Here is a 15,815-nt window from a genome sequence, read left to right on the forward strand (position 1 = left end):
CATGGCCTAAAGAGGAGTGGAAGTCGTTTTATAGCAGAGAGAGCATTGGAAAGTTTTGATTCTTCCTGATGCTTTGTCTCCTGCAGTATCAACCTCCATAGTAGTGTTGCTCCTATGTCTTCTTCCTTTTCTTCCATTGATTCGTCGCTGGAAGTATTGGGAGGCCACCAGGCTGATTTTTGTAATGTCGCCCCCTCTTCTTCAAGAGTTAATTTTATTCTTGGGAAGGGGGAAGCTTTTTCATCATTCTCATTTATTCCGGAGTCAGAGACGTCCAAGATGGCGGTGATTTGAAAGACGCTTGGGCTAGGGGGTACCCCGTCCTTGGAGGGGTTGCTTGCACACTTTTTGGAGGCTAGCTAACCCCCTCCTCAGGCTGACCAGACCATTCCTCCTCATCCCGGCCTCGTCTTCATGGGTAGCCGAGGTCAGCCATCTTGTATTGCTCCACCAGTGACTGTTGCCGCTTCTTCAAGCTGGAGGGAAGCTGTAGCGCCAGCCCTGTTGATGACGTCAAGGGATCAGTTGTTGTGTATTCCTCCGCCAGTGGCGTCTGATTCCCCTTCACACCGAGGGGAAGCTGTGACATCATCACCACTTGTGACGTCACTCCCAGTCGTCTCCTCTGCACTGCCTCTCTCAGTCGTGACGTCATCTCTGCCGCCCAGTTTGCTACATCTCCCTTCCATGTCATCGGAGCCTTCTCTTGCAGATCAGTCTGAGGTTATATGCCAGGCAGTGCTTAAGAGGTTGGACTCTGTTTTGGATGATAAGTTGGCTGCCTTGTCGGTTGGGAGGATTGGAAGGAAACGTGTGACTTTGTCCCCGCCTCCTACGAAGAGATCGCATAAGGAACCAGTACTGTTTTCCTCTCCCTCTTTCCCCTCTACGCCACGTCGGCGTATCAAGCGTTGGAAGGCTGAGGACTGTGCTCTTTCTTCATCTACGAGGGAGGAACAACGCGGACGTGTTCTTGAGTGTGTTGGTGTTTCGGAGAGTGTTAGTATATGTATCCTCCCTTGTGTAATCTGCAGCGGCTGCTTCGTCTTCTGCATCAAATTGTGGCTGTGTTGCACCCTCCCCCATCCGTGCACATTGCGAGTGTGTATGATGCAAGTGGTCCTTCTTCTCCAAAGCCTATTCGTCACCGTAAGGATCTCAAGGCGCCTGTCAAGAGGTCGAAGGTAGTGAGCGCGAAGTTGGTACAGCAGGAGTGTTTGCCTGCCCCTTTGGAGGATTCTACTTCGATCTCGAGTGTTTGGAATTCCTCTCCAACTCACGTTTGTAATTCTGCCACAGCTGTGATCATTCACGGACATGTTAATGAATCATCTGTTGGAGGAGAATGTAGTGATGTTCCTAGTGTTATAATGGGTTTGTCTTGGGAGCCGATGTGTGGACCCATCCCAGACAGATTAGTTGGAGTTTCGGGCTGTTTGGCTGCTGATCCTACTGTTAGTTTTAATGGGGAAGGTGCCTTAAAGGAGCCTACACATCCATCTCACCATCAGTCTCCGTTGCCGGAGCAGGGGGAGGGAAACACGCAAGAGTTTTTGTCTTCCTTTTTGGAAGTTGTTGATCTCATTTGTGGATTCAACAATTTGGAAAGTAGGTCTCAGGCTCGGTCGTCTTACACTCCTTCTTGCTTGGAAGCCTTGGTGGGAGCTACACAGGATCTCAAATCACCTCTTCAGCTTCCCTTGTTGGGGCACATCCAGTCGGTCTTGCATAAGGTTAATGCCTCTGTTTCGGGCCAGGACAGTTCACTTTGCTCTAGGGGCTCTGCCAAGCTACTACCCCCACTTCTCATGAGGCATAGGAAGTACTATGCTACAAACTCTGCTTTTTTTATGTCGCGCCATCTTAACCCAGACGTCATTCGCCTGAAGCCGGGATTGACTTTGGAGCAGGTGAGGTCGGTGGCTCCGTCCTTGTTTCTGCAGGATGCCTCAGCATTGGAGTCTAATGCAGCCTCCATGTTGCAGACAGTTTCTTGGCTGGACTTCTGGTCTGTGGTCATTGCAAAGATAGCTTCTGACAGGTCCCCAGGAGGGTTGGTGAGTGCATCCTCGCTTGCCAGTCTGTTGCAGTCCGGAGGCAAGGCATTTTCGTATATGGCTCACCTCAGTGTTAAGTTATGGGCTAACCTTCCACTGATTAGAATGTGATAGACTGGCATCGGGCTGACACCAAAGACAGACTGGTGCACCAGGCCATGTCTATGTCGGAGTCTCGTCCTCGGAAACGTCTGGCTCCTCCTCTTCCCCCTGTCCAGCAGCAGTCAAGAAGATCGTCGCCTGGTAGGCCGTCGAGGAATTCGAGTTCGGCAGGGCCTTCCCGTACGACTCAGCCTAGGTCAGAGGATCAACATCCCTTTCGCTCTCGTTCCTTTAAGCCAAGAAGGGGGCCCAAGGGGCAGAGGTAAAGGGGGCCGTTGGTAGTTTAGGCGCCTCTCCCTCTCCTGTGCCACAGGTGGGGGGTTGCCTGGCAGGCCATTGGGCCAAGTGGCAGAGTTATGGGGCGGAGAATTGGGTGGTAGATGTCCTTCGGGTGGGGTACATACTACCATTCGACTTCTCTCCTCCTCTGTCGGGCAACCGCAGCTCAGGAAGGCATATCCTCCAGATTCTCTGAAGTTCTTGGCTCTTCGGGAGGAAGTGCAGAGGATGCTGGACAAGGATGCGATAGAGAAAGTGGTGCGTCCGTCTCCGGGGTTTTACAGTCACATTTTCTTGGTGCCCAAGGCATCGGGAGAGAGGCCTGTGACCGACTTATCCACCTTGAATCACCTTCAAATATTGATTATTTTTCATTTTTGGAGTTATTTCACCCGTCATATCGGCGCCGTAAGTGTCATAACCCTGGAACATACGTTGTAAACCTGGAAATAATTTCTGATGAATATAATTGAAAAGCTTTGTAACCTCAGAACGTTGTAAGCCAGGGACTTCTTGTATATGAAACTTATATGAATATTTTATCTTCATACAAGTAACTTAACAAGTAAATACATAGCTGAATATTACATTGAATTGGGGTGGGATACCAATATAAAAAACAACTAGACAACACTGTTACCTACACCAAGACAAAACTACAACCCATCCACTCTGACTGATGGGCTCTGCAGTTACATTGTACCACCCAGGCTCCCCAAACTTGACACCTTACTTGCTGCTCGGATGTCATGACCTTTCACTTTTGAAAGTAAGCAAAATGTCCTCCTGAATCCAAGAATGCTCCTCAAAATCAGGTCCATCAGGAAAAATGACAATGCATTCTTAGTTAAGAGGATGAGAAAGGTTAATATCAGAACACCAGCGGTTGCTGGATGGCCCTCTGATCTTTTTGGTCATACTCCGTTAATACTTCAGGATTCTGACAGGACAGGAGGAAGAAGAAAGAACCCTTTCTTCTTCCTCAGAGCCAGGGATTTCCCTTAAAGATTAATGTTGAAGGAATGGGGCCAGGGCTTGAACAGGTCCTCATTCTTGGCTAAGAAATCTAGAGTAAAGAGGCACACTGCATCTCCTTAAGAGGGCCCTGTTAGCCACTTCAACACTACATCTAGGTTCCAAGCGACAACATTGACCCTCTTCTGCTTGCAAGTGTCAGATTACTCGATGAGGTCATTAAAATCTGGGTCAGACGACAGATCCAGCCCTCTATGCTTTAAACAGAGTTGAGCATGGCTTGACACCCCTTAATGGTGGAGGACGATAAATGCCTAGAGGTCCTCAGATAAAGGAGGAAATCTAAAGTTTGAGTTAAAGATGTCTCAGAGGAAGAGATGTTATCTGAGGTCTGAGATACCAACATCGGAAAACTGTGCACTTAGCCTGGTATACATGGCTAGAAGACTGATGTCTGCATCTTGCAATAGCCTCTGCAGCTCCTCTTGAAAACCCTTTTCTTTGAAAGCTTCCAGAAGGCCTGAAGTCCATAAGGCAAGAGCAGACAACCCTTGGTGGAATCTCTTGAAGAGGGGTTATCTAAGTAAATACGATTTTTAGAGAAGGAGCCTTGGAAAGTCCACCAATAACCATAGAAGGTCCGGGAGCCACTCTTTCAGGGGCCAGAACGGGGTTGATCATATTGAGGGGCAGAAAGGCGTAAAGATCCAGGTTGGACCAATTTTCAAGCATGGCATCTGTTGCCCATGCCAGAGGGTTTGGGGCTGGAGAATAGAAGAGAGGAAGGCATTGGTCCCTTGAGGTGGCAAACAGGTCCAAAGTCAGCCTGCCCCATAACTTCCAAAGGTCCAGACAAACACGGGGATCCAAGGTCCACTTGGTGTGAAGGACCTGCTGCCAATGGCTCAGCTCGTCTACCAAATCACTGAGTTTCCCCTGAAAAATTTGAGTGACCAGCATCATTCGATTATGATCTGCCCATAGAAGATCCTTTGTTGCCTGGCAGAGAGAAAAGGAATGAGTGCCACCATGCTTCCAGACGTATGATAAGGCTGTGGTGTTGTCTGCAAGAACTACCACTGTCTTGTTGCAAATGATGCCCGGGAAGAACTGAAGGCTTACGTGAATCACCTTCAACTCTGACATTTATGTGAAGGCTTTGTTGTTCTGGAGACCATGTCCTGGAAATCTCCTGGTTCCCCAGAACGACTCCTCATTCTAGATCCAAGGCGTCTGAGTAGAAGTCTAGGTTGAGGCTCAGAGGACTTTCCCTTTGAAAGTCTTACTTTGGACAGCCACCGCTGCAAGTCTAAATTGACTTCCTGTGTCTTCCTGTCCCAGTTGGCCTTGAGGTGGAATTGCAGGACTCTCATATGAAGTTTGCCCAGCTTGACAAATGTCTCGATGGTTGCCCAACTCCCCAGAAGGTTCATCCACTGCTGGGCCAAACAAGACGAGAGGGATAGAAAACTTTGGAATGTCTGAAGGCAGTTGGTGATTCTCTTGGGGACTGAAAAGTCTGAAAAGTCCAGTAGTGGAAACTCATCCCCAAATAGAGAATCTCTTGGGACAGGGTCAACTGGGACTTCTGATGGTTGATGAGAATGCCCAGTTCCTGGGTGAGGAGAATCATCTTCTGCAAATCCTTCAAGCACTTCTCCTTCAAAGGAGATTAAAGAAGCCATTTGTCCAGATAAAGGTTGATATTTATGCCTATTCAATGGAGCCATTTTGCTAGAGAAGTGAGGACTTGAGTGAACACCTGAGGTGTTGTAGAGAGACTGAAGCAAAAAGCCCGAAACTGTAAGACTGCTCTGAGACACTTCCTGGAGTCTGGATGGATGGGGATATGGAAGTATGCACCCTGCATATCCAAGGTTATCATCCAATTCCCCTGGTGAATGGATGAAAGGACTGACTGGTAAATCTCCATCTTGAACTTTGTCTTTTGGATGAAGAGATTGAGGGCACATATGTCGAGGACTGGTCTCCAACCCCCGACGATTTGGGGACCACAAGCTGACGGTTGTAGAAGCCCTTTGTGTTGATGGCCTCATTTCTTCTATGGCTCCCTTGAGAAGAGAGGAGACCTCCAAAAGGGCCAAATGTTTTTCTAAGCCTCTTGAGTAAGCCATCAATATGATGGGAGAAGTAAGTAAAGGGAGGCTCTCCATGAATGGGATGGAGTAGCCCTCCCTCAGAACCTTAAGAATCCAATGTTCTCCCCCTCTAATACTCCACTTCTCCCAAAACTTGAAGTGTTTCGCTCCCACTGGTGCACAGAGGACTTCTTCCTCATTTCTTGTGTAAGGACTTGGTTGAGCTCCTCTTGATGGTTGTAGCTGAGAAGAGGACATCGGAGCGGATCCTGGACTGTGACCTGGATTTACTTCCATATAAGGGATTTTGCTGGAAAGGAGAGACCATCTTAGGAACAAACACAGATGAATCCTTGGGGCATTTGGAAAAAGGAGCCAGATCCTGAGTCGACTTCTTATGGAGGTCTGAAGCAATTTCCCTCACCGTATCCTGGCACTTGGTGCTTAGAAGCAGGAGACAATTACTGAAGAGGAGGCTCTTGGGAGCTGGAACCTTCCCCTTCCTGTCCCTTTCAAACTTGTCTAGGTGAGATTTAAGTACCGTCCACTTTTGCTCATCCCAATAATTTTATTCAGCACAAGTTCTCTCCTTGCTACATTCCTGTCCCCTACACTTGAAGCAAATTGTATGACATGAAGATTTTATCAATCTGGTTTTGCAACCTTTGCTATAGTAGTGAAAACTAGATGAACTTGAATCAGACACAATAACAACAAAAACTAGAAAAACTGATCCTGGAAGCTACTCAAAATAAGCAATAATACTTCACTGAACCCACTTACAGGCAGTCCCTATTTATCGGTAAGGCTTCTGTTCTCAGCGGGGTGCTAATAAGTGAAAACGGCCATTAACCAAAACTCAGTGATTAGGTATGTTATAATGCCATGACTATTATCGGCACCTTAGGATGCCAACTACCGAAACTTGGCCTGTTATGGCAGCAAAGTTGCCAATTTTATGGCACTAGCCTGCAGAAAGAGAGTGAAGTTTTCTGCTAAGTTGCTTCCAGTACTCCCATTATTGGTTGGGCTTGTCACCTACACAAGACAATCAAAGTGCTATCACAATTATTTTAATAAAAGGCTGTCGTGTGAGTTAGAAACTATAACTGTAATTATACTTGGTAAGTTACTTATACATATGAAAATGAGTAATTTAATTCATTTAAAATATAGACTAGTATATATTTCTGAACATGAAATTAACTTTTCATACATAAGTCCATTACTTGACTATAGTACTGGCATTCACACAAACTTTCACTCTTCACACATGATGATGATGCTCTTGTCAAAACTTTCAGCTAAAATTCAGAAGTTGAAACAGCCATAATTTTCCAATCTGTCATCTACATACAGGATGGACTTCAGCAGTCTGTCTTAACTACATGTAAATCATGCCTAATCACCATATGTTTATATCATTTTCACAGCACCTAACTATGTATTTATCTCTATAAATTCCGACAGGTGTGTCCACAAAACACCTACATTCCTTGAAATACTAAAAGTACATTTGCTTACTTTTTTGCTGGATAGGGGTATGAGCTTGGTTGTTGACTAAACATCCACCCTATATATGTATGGTTGCTAGATGCCACAGATTCCTTGTTATCTTGGATTATTTTTACCTGTTTCTAGCTAGCACTAGAAGATTATCCTATTGTTAAGACCTCAGGTTTGTGTCAGCTATTTAAAATATAAAACGATTAAAAAATTTGTCATGTTTCATTCACTGTATTGAGATGCTGTGCCCTTGTGGAAGATACAGCTGTCTAAGTGCGTCCTCGACTTATGGTGCCACCAACTTATGCCGATTTGATCTTAAGCTGCTTATTCAGTGCAGTTAACTTCACTTTATATTGCCATAACTTGATGTTGCATGAAGTTATGTTGATGGTGCTAACAGCAAGAATAGGCAAAAAATGACTTATGACAGAATCAAGTTCTGGAGCGGTGCTGGAACGGATCCCCTGCTTTAAGTCGAGGATACACTACTATATAAGTGTGGAAACAGTGCTGTGGTGAAGTATACCAGGGGAACTTTAAAAATTCAATATTTCCATGCAAGGTCCTGAACCTGACATTGCCCTGGCTAGCAGCTTCAACAGGTCTGCCCCAAATGACTATGTCCCTCCAGTGACACGGGAAGTGATTGACCAAATACAGTCTATGTAAATCATTACTGAGTCATGCCTATTGCAAACCTGCAACAACATAAAAAAAATATTGTTAAGAGCCTCAAGGCCTAAAGGCGGCCTTGCACCTTCAACCTGTAGCAGCCTACTACTGATAACTTTTTGAATAAGGATAAATCTCACCTATGATACCAAAGTTGCACCCATTGAATTCCCTCTTTACTAATGCCTTAAATACTCATTCACAAGCATTGCAGTTGTCTGTCTCTCATCATATACCCCTTTTGCTTGTCCTGGATATAGCTTGCAAAAATTATAAGTTACATATTTAAAGAAATGTGTCTTTTTCACCCTCATCACACAGTAAATTTCTCATCACTTTGTCAGAGATAAATCCAAATTGATCTATGTTAATTCTTTTAAAATTACATTACACACTTATTTATCATACAAAAAAATTAACAGTAAATTATAGGGTAAATTATAGGCAGGAGTTGTGACATAAAACTTAGATGATGGTTCAACATTTACATATTCCTTTATGCTGTGAAATCATTATTCTGTTTGATAGATACAGCACCCAGACCTTTATTTTTGGGGAGGGGGGCATGTAAATGGTAAAATCTCTGTATCCTTGTCTGAACCAGACTTGTGACAAACTTTGAAAACTGCTCCCATAGTGATGGTATAATCACCGAAAGGTCTATTACCTGACTTCAGTTCCTGGGAAGATATTCTCCAGGGATATGTTTCTCAAAGAAGCTTTATCTACAGGCTTGTTTACTGAGTTACCTGATTGCTTAAATGACAAAAACAAGACCCTGCAGGGAGGTTTAAAAGTCTGAAGAGAGAGTTCTCTGAAAAGTCTGGCATGAATGCTTTAGTTTATTTGAATTAATCCCAGCAATGAAGAAATTGTATAAAGTCTGCTATTCATGAAATAGATACAAGAGTCGATATGCAAATTCTGTTTAATATTTTTATAAAATGCAAACATATTATTGAACATGCTTAAACTGCAGAAACAAATTTGTTAAAAAAATGGTTTATGGAAAAAGTGCCCCTCGAAGCCTGAAAAAGATTAAGGAGACAACATAGGAAAGATAATAAAGAATGAACAGTATAAGGATAAAAGAAATGATAAAAGGGAAAAGAGTGATAATCCAAGTGCTTTGCTAGTACAAAAAAAATACACTTAAAATGGTGGTTGCTAAAGAAAATCAAACATAGATAACTACCAAGACCAAAACATGATACTCAAGAGTTCCTTTCTTCAAACATTCAACAATCAACAACACCAGTACATAATTCTATAACAGTCACTCATTAAACATATTAGGCCTATTTAAAATAATAAATGTTAGGTAAATTTTGGTTAATTCATGGTAATTATCCACTAGAAATGAACTCGCCAAAAGGTTGTGGTATTCTTACTGAGGGTTACAGATAGTATTTATAACAGACCTCACAATTACCACAAATTAAGGCTGTTTTATGACAAGTCATGATAATGGATAAATGTGATAAAAAATGACCTTTTAAGAGCTATGCATATCTTGATAGAACAGCTAATGATCATGATTTCTTACTTTTAAGTGTTTGTTTTGCATTATGCAATTATTTCCCTTCTTAGTTTACACTTGTATAGAATTTGTTGAACTGGAGAGTATAATTACTGTATTGATGACTGTACCCTAGTTAGCCTAATCTAACAGACCGAGTTCAGGCAGATATTGTACCAGATAGAACAGATTGGAAAGAACGTTCTTCATGTCTACCCTGTTGAAGGGAAAACCTAATGTTAAAAGTTAATAAAAATAAGAAAATTAAAAAATACAGTAAATAAAACAAGAATCAGGAAACAACTGCACAATTTAAATATCTGCTTGCAATAAATAAGAACATTAACAAGTGAGATACAGTTCCTTACTGGAGGATGATTTAATTTGCCCTGATCAGGTATTTACAAAAGAGTTGGGTGGTTCTGTAATGACTACATATAAACAAACTTTACATCATAAGAGAAGAAACAATAAAAAATGAAAATGACCTTCCTAACAGGGTTGATCTCAATATGTATATAAACAGGAATTTCTCAGCAGCCTACATAACAAAACAACATATGATTAATAGCTAAGGGTTCTATGTCTCTATCTCTAGGTCTAAAAAGTATTTATGTATAGAGTTTTGAGCTTGTGTTTAATGTGAACATGTAAAAGCCAAGACAGAAGGATTAACTATTACATGCATGAAACATAGTAGTACTACATCAGTTCTGTGAATGGAGGTACTGCTTCATTTTCTAAGCTACTCACTATGCCATGTTGGTGATGGAAAAGTCAAGTTCAAAACTGCCCTTGATTCCATCCATGTTCTGTGGTAGTACATCTGCAAAACAAAAGGTAATTCATCTGGTCCAGATATATCAGATGGGGTCGCAATATAGCAATCTGAAAATACACAAACATAATTTGTATAAGCAACTGTATGTTATGAATATTAATGCAGTATTGTATCATATTAAAAAAAAGCTTCCCAAAACAAAATTATCTAATGTCTATTTAACTTCGTGACTAAACAGAATCCTCCAAGTAATTTGTATTTTTTCTAAAATACAAACTTGAGGTCTTTACACATGGGATAACTTTCAGTGAGCTGGAAATCTGGCTGTTAACTTTTGTAAGGTGGTTATGGTAACAGTTACTGATTGGGTGGAAGTGGGCACTGATTGGGTGGAAGAACTGCCCACTAAGTTGTGTGCACTCAATTCTATGCAGTTTACCTTTTGGCCCAGGAAGAGAATGAGGGGTGGTAAGAGGTGGGCCCTTTATGTCAAGACCTCAGGTTTGTATGTTAGGAAAAATAGGAAAAATACAAATTACTACTTTAAAATTAGTCATTTGTTCCTACACGAATACAAACCCTCAGCTTTTACATATGGGAGGCTTACTTTTTATTTTTGGGGGGAGGATTCTCAGCAAATCCCTGAAATAACTGGTAGTTTGGCTCACCTGGGTACTTTCTTCCTGGTCATAAAAGAGCAAAGGAAGGAGACTGTAACTCTGATCTATTGAACAAGATAGATGTTTAACTGTCAGACTTCTGGGCATTTTGAGTTAAAGGACTGTAAAATCATTGGTTCAGAAACGTTTGAATGAACCCATAGTATTAAAGACTATAAAGGTAAGAATAACCAATTGGCTTGCTCATAGTCAGTCCCTCTCTCCCCTTGCTAGAGAGAAGGAAGTATTTGCATCTACTACTCCAAATAGAGCTAGTATATAGGTAGGATACTCAAGTCATCTACTGAATGCATGCCAGTCCAGCATGTGACAGTTCGTTCACTGTTCCTGTGTCCACTGAAAGAGGTAGGAAGACAGAAAAAAAAAGAGGTAGGAGGCAAGTCCCAGCCACGCCTTCTCCTTGGAGCGACACACCTTAGGCAAGATGTAACCTGTCCCTCAAGGATCCAAAGAAAAAGAGTCCAAGGATTACTATGGGTGGCAACGTCCAAAGTTAAAAGGAGATGAATGTGATCCGCACAATTATATTTCATCCAAGTACTCGACTGACAATTTCTTCCTGAATGTGATGGACAGACCAAGGACCTGGTCTCAAAAGATCTGGCCCAAAATATACTGATGTCCACCAGAAAGCTTCATCATCTCAATAGTCTGAGAAATGAAAATTTGGACACCATTTCTCATGTAACTCGAAGCTAACAAATGAGTGACTGGTACTGGGTTGTAAGTCTAGTTTTTACATTTAACAATGAACCATCACACTGATCACCTTCAAAATGTAGAATGACGAAAGACGTAAGCTTCCTGATGTAAATAGATACCAAAGATGTCTTACTTATTCAAAGTGCAAGAAGGTACATGAGAACAGTGCCAACTTCAGAAAGCCAAGAAAAGAAGGACTATTATCAAGCTTCTTCAGAGATTTAATAAATTTCTGGAAGTCAAGGTGCCAAGATCAACTGTCCTTATATCCTGACTTCAGTGAATAATTCATTCATCTTGCTTGGGATGTCTGGTTAGCCACTGTACTGAATGTGCTCCTGTCTGCTCATGTACTTACACTGCCATAGAGTAGATGAAAGGACACCAAGACCTTTGGATGACCAGGGCATTACCGTGGTGTTGTTGCTGTCACACTGAGGAGTGTCTATCTTGGAACTTGAAAATCTTAAAAGTCTAAAAAGAACTATGTTTAAGTTCCAAGAAAGGAAGTGTAGGAGCCTGTGACCCTGGTTAATGTTTCGAAGAATGAAAAATCTCTAGAGGCAGATAGTAATGTAACCATGGCACTACCTTGGTGTAGTTGCTATCAAGGAGTGCCTATTCAGACACTTGAGACTCCTCAAACTGTCTTAAGATCCAACTGGTAATTGCAACAGCAGCAGTTATTGCTTACATCTCCCACTCCTCACATGAAGAGTGTAACTACATCGAGTTAAAAGAAATGGAGCTCCTAGACACCACTTCTTGAGAGAGTAGGAACCAAGAACAAATTGTCGGAACTTAGTGTGGAGGTGTTGTTGATCTTAGTGTGGAGGTGTTGTTGATCTTATGACAAATCAAGCAAAGCAACATGAAGTTGTAAGCCCAAGACTTGAATCATGGATGCAAAAGATGCCTCTTAGATGCCAACAGCATCTGAAGTTTCAAGGAGGTCACTTATCCAAGTACTACTGACTAGTCACAACGTTTCTGACCATGGCTATAGATGTGAAAGACATCTAGATGTGAACAGAATCCAGTGCTCTGGGGGGGGGAGGGGGGGTTACCTATATAAGTACCGACCTGACCCAATCATTGCTAACTTCACTGATTGGACAAGAAGCGATATTTTCAATGTGGCATGGTCGATGGCTGATGCCCACAGTCCTTAGAGGCAGCCATATACTAATGTCAAACTCAGTCTTTTTGGCCACCAAAGTGTTGGCCGCACAGTTGCCAAAGTTCTCTAAATACGCCATGGCAGTGATGAAAAAATGTCTCTGATATTTTTTATACTAACTAAATATATGGTAATTACTCTGTTTCATAATAAAACTTCATATGTTTAAGAATGACTAAGTTTTTGATGGGGAAATGAATGTTACTATATTTTCCAGAGATTTGACAACACCTCTTTGCTGGGTTAGTGCTCCGTTGCCACCTCAGCCCGACAAGGTCATTCTGTGTCTCGAACCCACCATGTAAACACCCCCCCGCTTCTCGCTGCCCCCGCATGCACAGTCAGACTAAGGAAATAATTTATAATGTTAATCGGTACTTTTGAGATGAAAAGGCCTACGGCGGACACAGCCAAAGCCGCAAAAGTAAGCAAAAGGACAGTTAAAAGGATTTGCTCCAAAGCAAATCAAGAATGGTGGTCAGAGGCTGAATGCAAGAGAGAGAGAGAGAGAGAGAGAGAGAAAGGTGGGGCGGAAGTACCTACCTTGGGAGAAGTGGTAACGGTGTGGAAAATCCAGGGTAAACAAGACCAACGCCCCAGTGGCCAAAAAGGCTGAGTTTGACTATACTAGTGCCATCTTTGAAGAGTTGAGATTGAAGGAGCAATTGAATGTCTTTCTAGATTGAAGAATTCTTCTAAATGCCAAGGCGTCAAGACCAATTTTCGCTAACACTGACCCAGAAATGTGTCGGGTTGACCGCTGTGCTGAGTGTGCTTCTGCAAACCTGTGCACCCATACATTCCGTGGAACGCACACCGTCAATAGAGGAGATGATAGGACACTAGCCCGCCCCCTCTCTTGTTGAGTAAGGAACTACCCTGGTACTGTTCCTTAGCAACAGTACAAAAAGCCTATCCTCAGATCCTGAGGCTTGGAGTTAGAAGATCCAGATTATTGAAGTGCAGATTAGGTCAGGTTATGCTGTTTAGGCTAGGCTAGGTTGGGTCAAGTACTTAACCTAACCTAACCCAACCTAGACCCTTGAAGAACAGGTAACTAACCTCTGGATGATGCCATGAAACAAGACGGCTCAGGATACTGAAGCGCACTTTGGTAAGGTTAAGCTAGAACTAGTTAAGCTAGGCTAAGTACCCAACCTAGCCCCTTGCCCATATGTAAAGTCCAAGGGTTTGTATTTGTGTAGGAACAAATAATGGTTATAATATTACACTGTTAGAATATTACTGTAATACCTCAATGTGAAGTGATAGTTTATAATCTTTGGATTATTTTACAAAGATTCCATGATTACATACATTTCTTCTGTTAGTTTGAGCAACTTTTCTTGTATGCCAAATGTGTTTGCTAACCATTTCCATTCTGCCTTTGAATTCTCTCCAATTCAAGTTTTCCTGATCCATAAAATCTACCATCTTTCAAAACATATTTCTGTCACTTCCTTGAGAGTTTGGTCACTTCTATTATTTAATCAACTAGAGCTGCCAATCCCCCAAACCTTTGTTTGAAAAGCTATTTTACTTGTGACGTTGCTAAATCTAACCTTTATCTGTTCTCTTTAAAATTTAACGACATGATGTAAATTCTATCAAGCTGTGCTATCTCAACTTGAAAAAGAAATATGTTATTGTCATGATACAATAAAGTTTTATGCATACTTGCCTGGCATATATATACTTAGCTATAGACTCCGTCGTCCCCGATAGAAATTCGAATTTCGCGGCACACGCTACAGGTAGATCAGGTGATCTACCGCCCCGCCGCTGGGTGGCGGGAATAGGAACCATTCCCGTTTTCTAAGTCAGATTTTCTCTTCCACCTGTCTCCTGAGGGGAGGCTGGGTGGGCCATTAATCGTATATATCTGCCAGGCAAGTATGCATAAAACTTTATTGTATCATGACAATAACATTTTTATGCATTCAACTTACCTGTCAGATATATACTTAGCTGATTGGCACCTTTGGCGGAGGGTAAGAGACAGCTAATTTACTGAATAGACAGGAAACAACATACGTTGTAGGTAATAAATAAATAAAACCTTGGTTCCTATGTGATTAGACGAAGGGTTGACCTCCTAGCTATTGCTAGGAGTCTGCTTCGTCTCAAGAGCCTCAGCGAGGATGTGACCTATGGCTAAGAGTTCTTGTAGATCTGTCAATGGGGTCTTATCCACTTACTCGACAGAATCTAATGGTTATTTGTCAAAGGGGTCCTATCCACTTACATGACAAAACACCTATGCCTAGTGGCATAATTAAGGAGCACAACACCGATCCCGATCACCTGATCCTCACAAGAGGGTTAGTGCTTAATTTGAAAAAAAAGTTATCCCCAAAATCCTTTCAAACAACCCAAATAATAAAAAATTCCGTTAAATTAAGATTTAACTCACTAGTTAAGGATCAGTGTCAGCTCCCTATCCCAGCAACGTATCCATAGACACGTATAACCCAGAGAGACGGATCTCTCGTAGGTCAACTTGACATCCTTCGTATAATGGGAGGTCAACCCAGAGTTGCATCTCCCGTAAATGACAGCTAATATGTACTTAATGACATATTGTTATGGAAAGAACAAGAATTCATAAAAGCTCGCACTTCATTCGCTTTAAATTCTCAGGTGTTAGAAGGAATCATCAAGATACTCATGAAGTGTTTTAGTGATCACATTGTTTCAAAGAAGACCAGGGCTTTCTTAGAAATGGATCTCTTCTGGATGAAGCCTAGAGCCTGGCTGGCGCCTCGCGCCTGGCTGGCTCCTCACGCCTGCCTGGCGCCTCGCGCTTGGCTGGCGCCTGCCTGGTGCCTCGCCTCTGGAGCCTGGCTGGTTCCTCCCCACTTGCTAGAGCTTTGAGCTTGTTAGAGTCTCGAGGATGTCTGTCGATGTCCCCATCGAACCCTCTTATCTGTCCGATTTGTTCGCTTCTAGCAAATCTAAGCCAGGTTGGAGGCCCGCTCTTTCTCCTCACCAGACAATGACAGTGATTCTTGGGACTGTCTGCCTCTGGCGTTTTTTACGCCTGTTCTGGCATTTAGCGCCTAGTTGGCGCTACATTGTCCGAAAGTCCTAAACAACCACAATAGTTTATTGGGAGACTTTGAGAAGGGTGGAAGACATTCTTCCACTTTGAGCTCTCGGCTTCTCCGGCAAGGGGAGGAGAAGTAGTCAACTACATCCATAGATGATATGAAATCTAACAGTACGAGAGATAAGTCTTACTCCGAAGAGGATCCTTCGTG

General features: G+C 42.5%; 1 protein-coding gene across 3 annotated transcripts in view; it reads right to left on the minus strand.

Moving 5' to 3' along the window:
• LOC135221692 (uncharacterized) overlaps nucleotides 1–15,815 on the minus strand; it is a 114,041-nt gene that overhangs the window by 78,119 nt on the left and 20,107 nt on the right. For all 3 annotated transcript variants that reach the window (XM_064259425.1, XM_064259426.1, XM_064259424.1), the window contains one exon: nucleotides 9,966–10,100. In XM_064259425.1, the coding sequence (XP_064115495.1) occupies nucleotides 9,966–10,038 (73 nt within the window). In that variant the 5' untranslated portion in view covers nucleotides 10,039–10,100. The remainder of the gene's footprint in view (nucleotides 1–9,965; nucleotides 10,101–15,815) is intronic.

Source organism: Macrobrachium nipponense, chromosome 3, assembly GCF_015104395.2.
Source record: "Macrobrachium nipponense isolate FS-2020 chromosome 3, ASM1510439v2, whole genome shotgun sequence".
NCBI lineage: Eukaryota > Metazoa > Arthropoda > Malacostraca > Decapoda > Palaemonidae > Macrobrachium > Macrobrachium nipponense.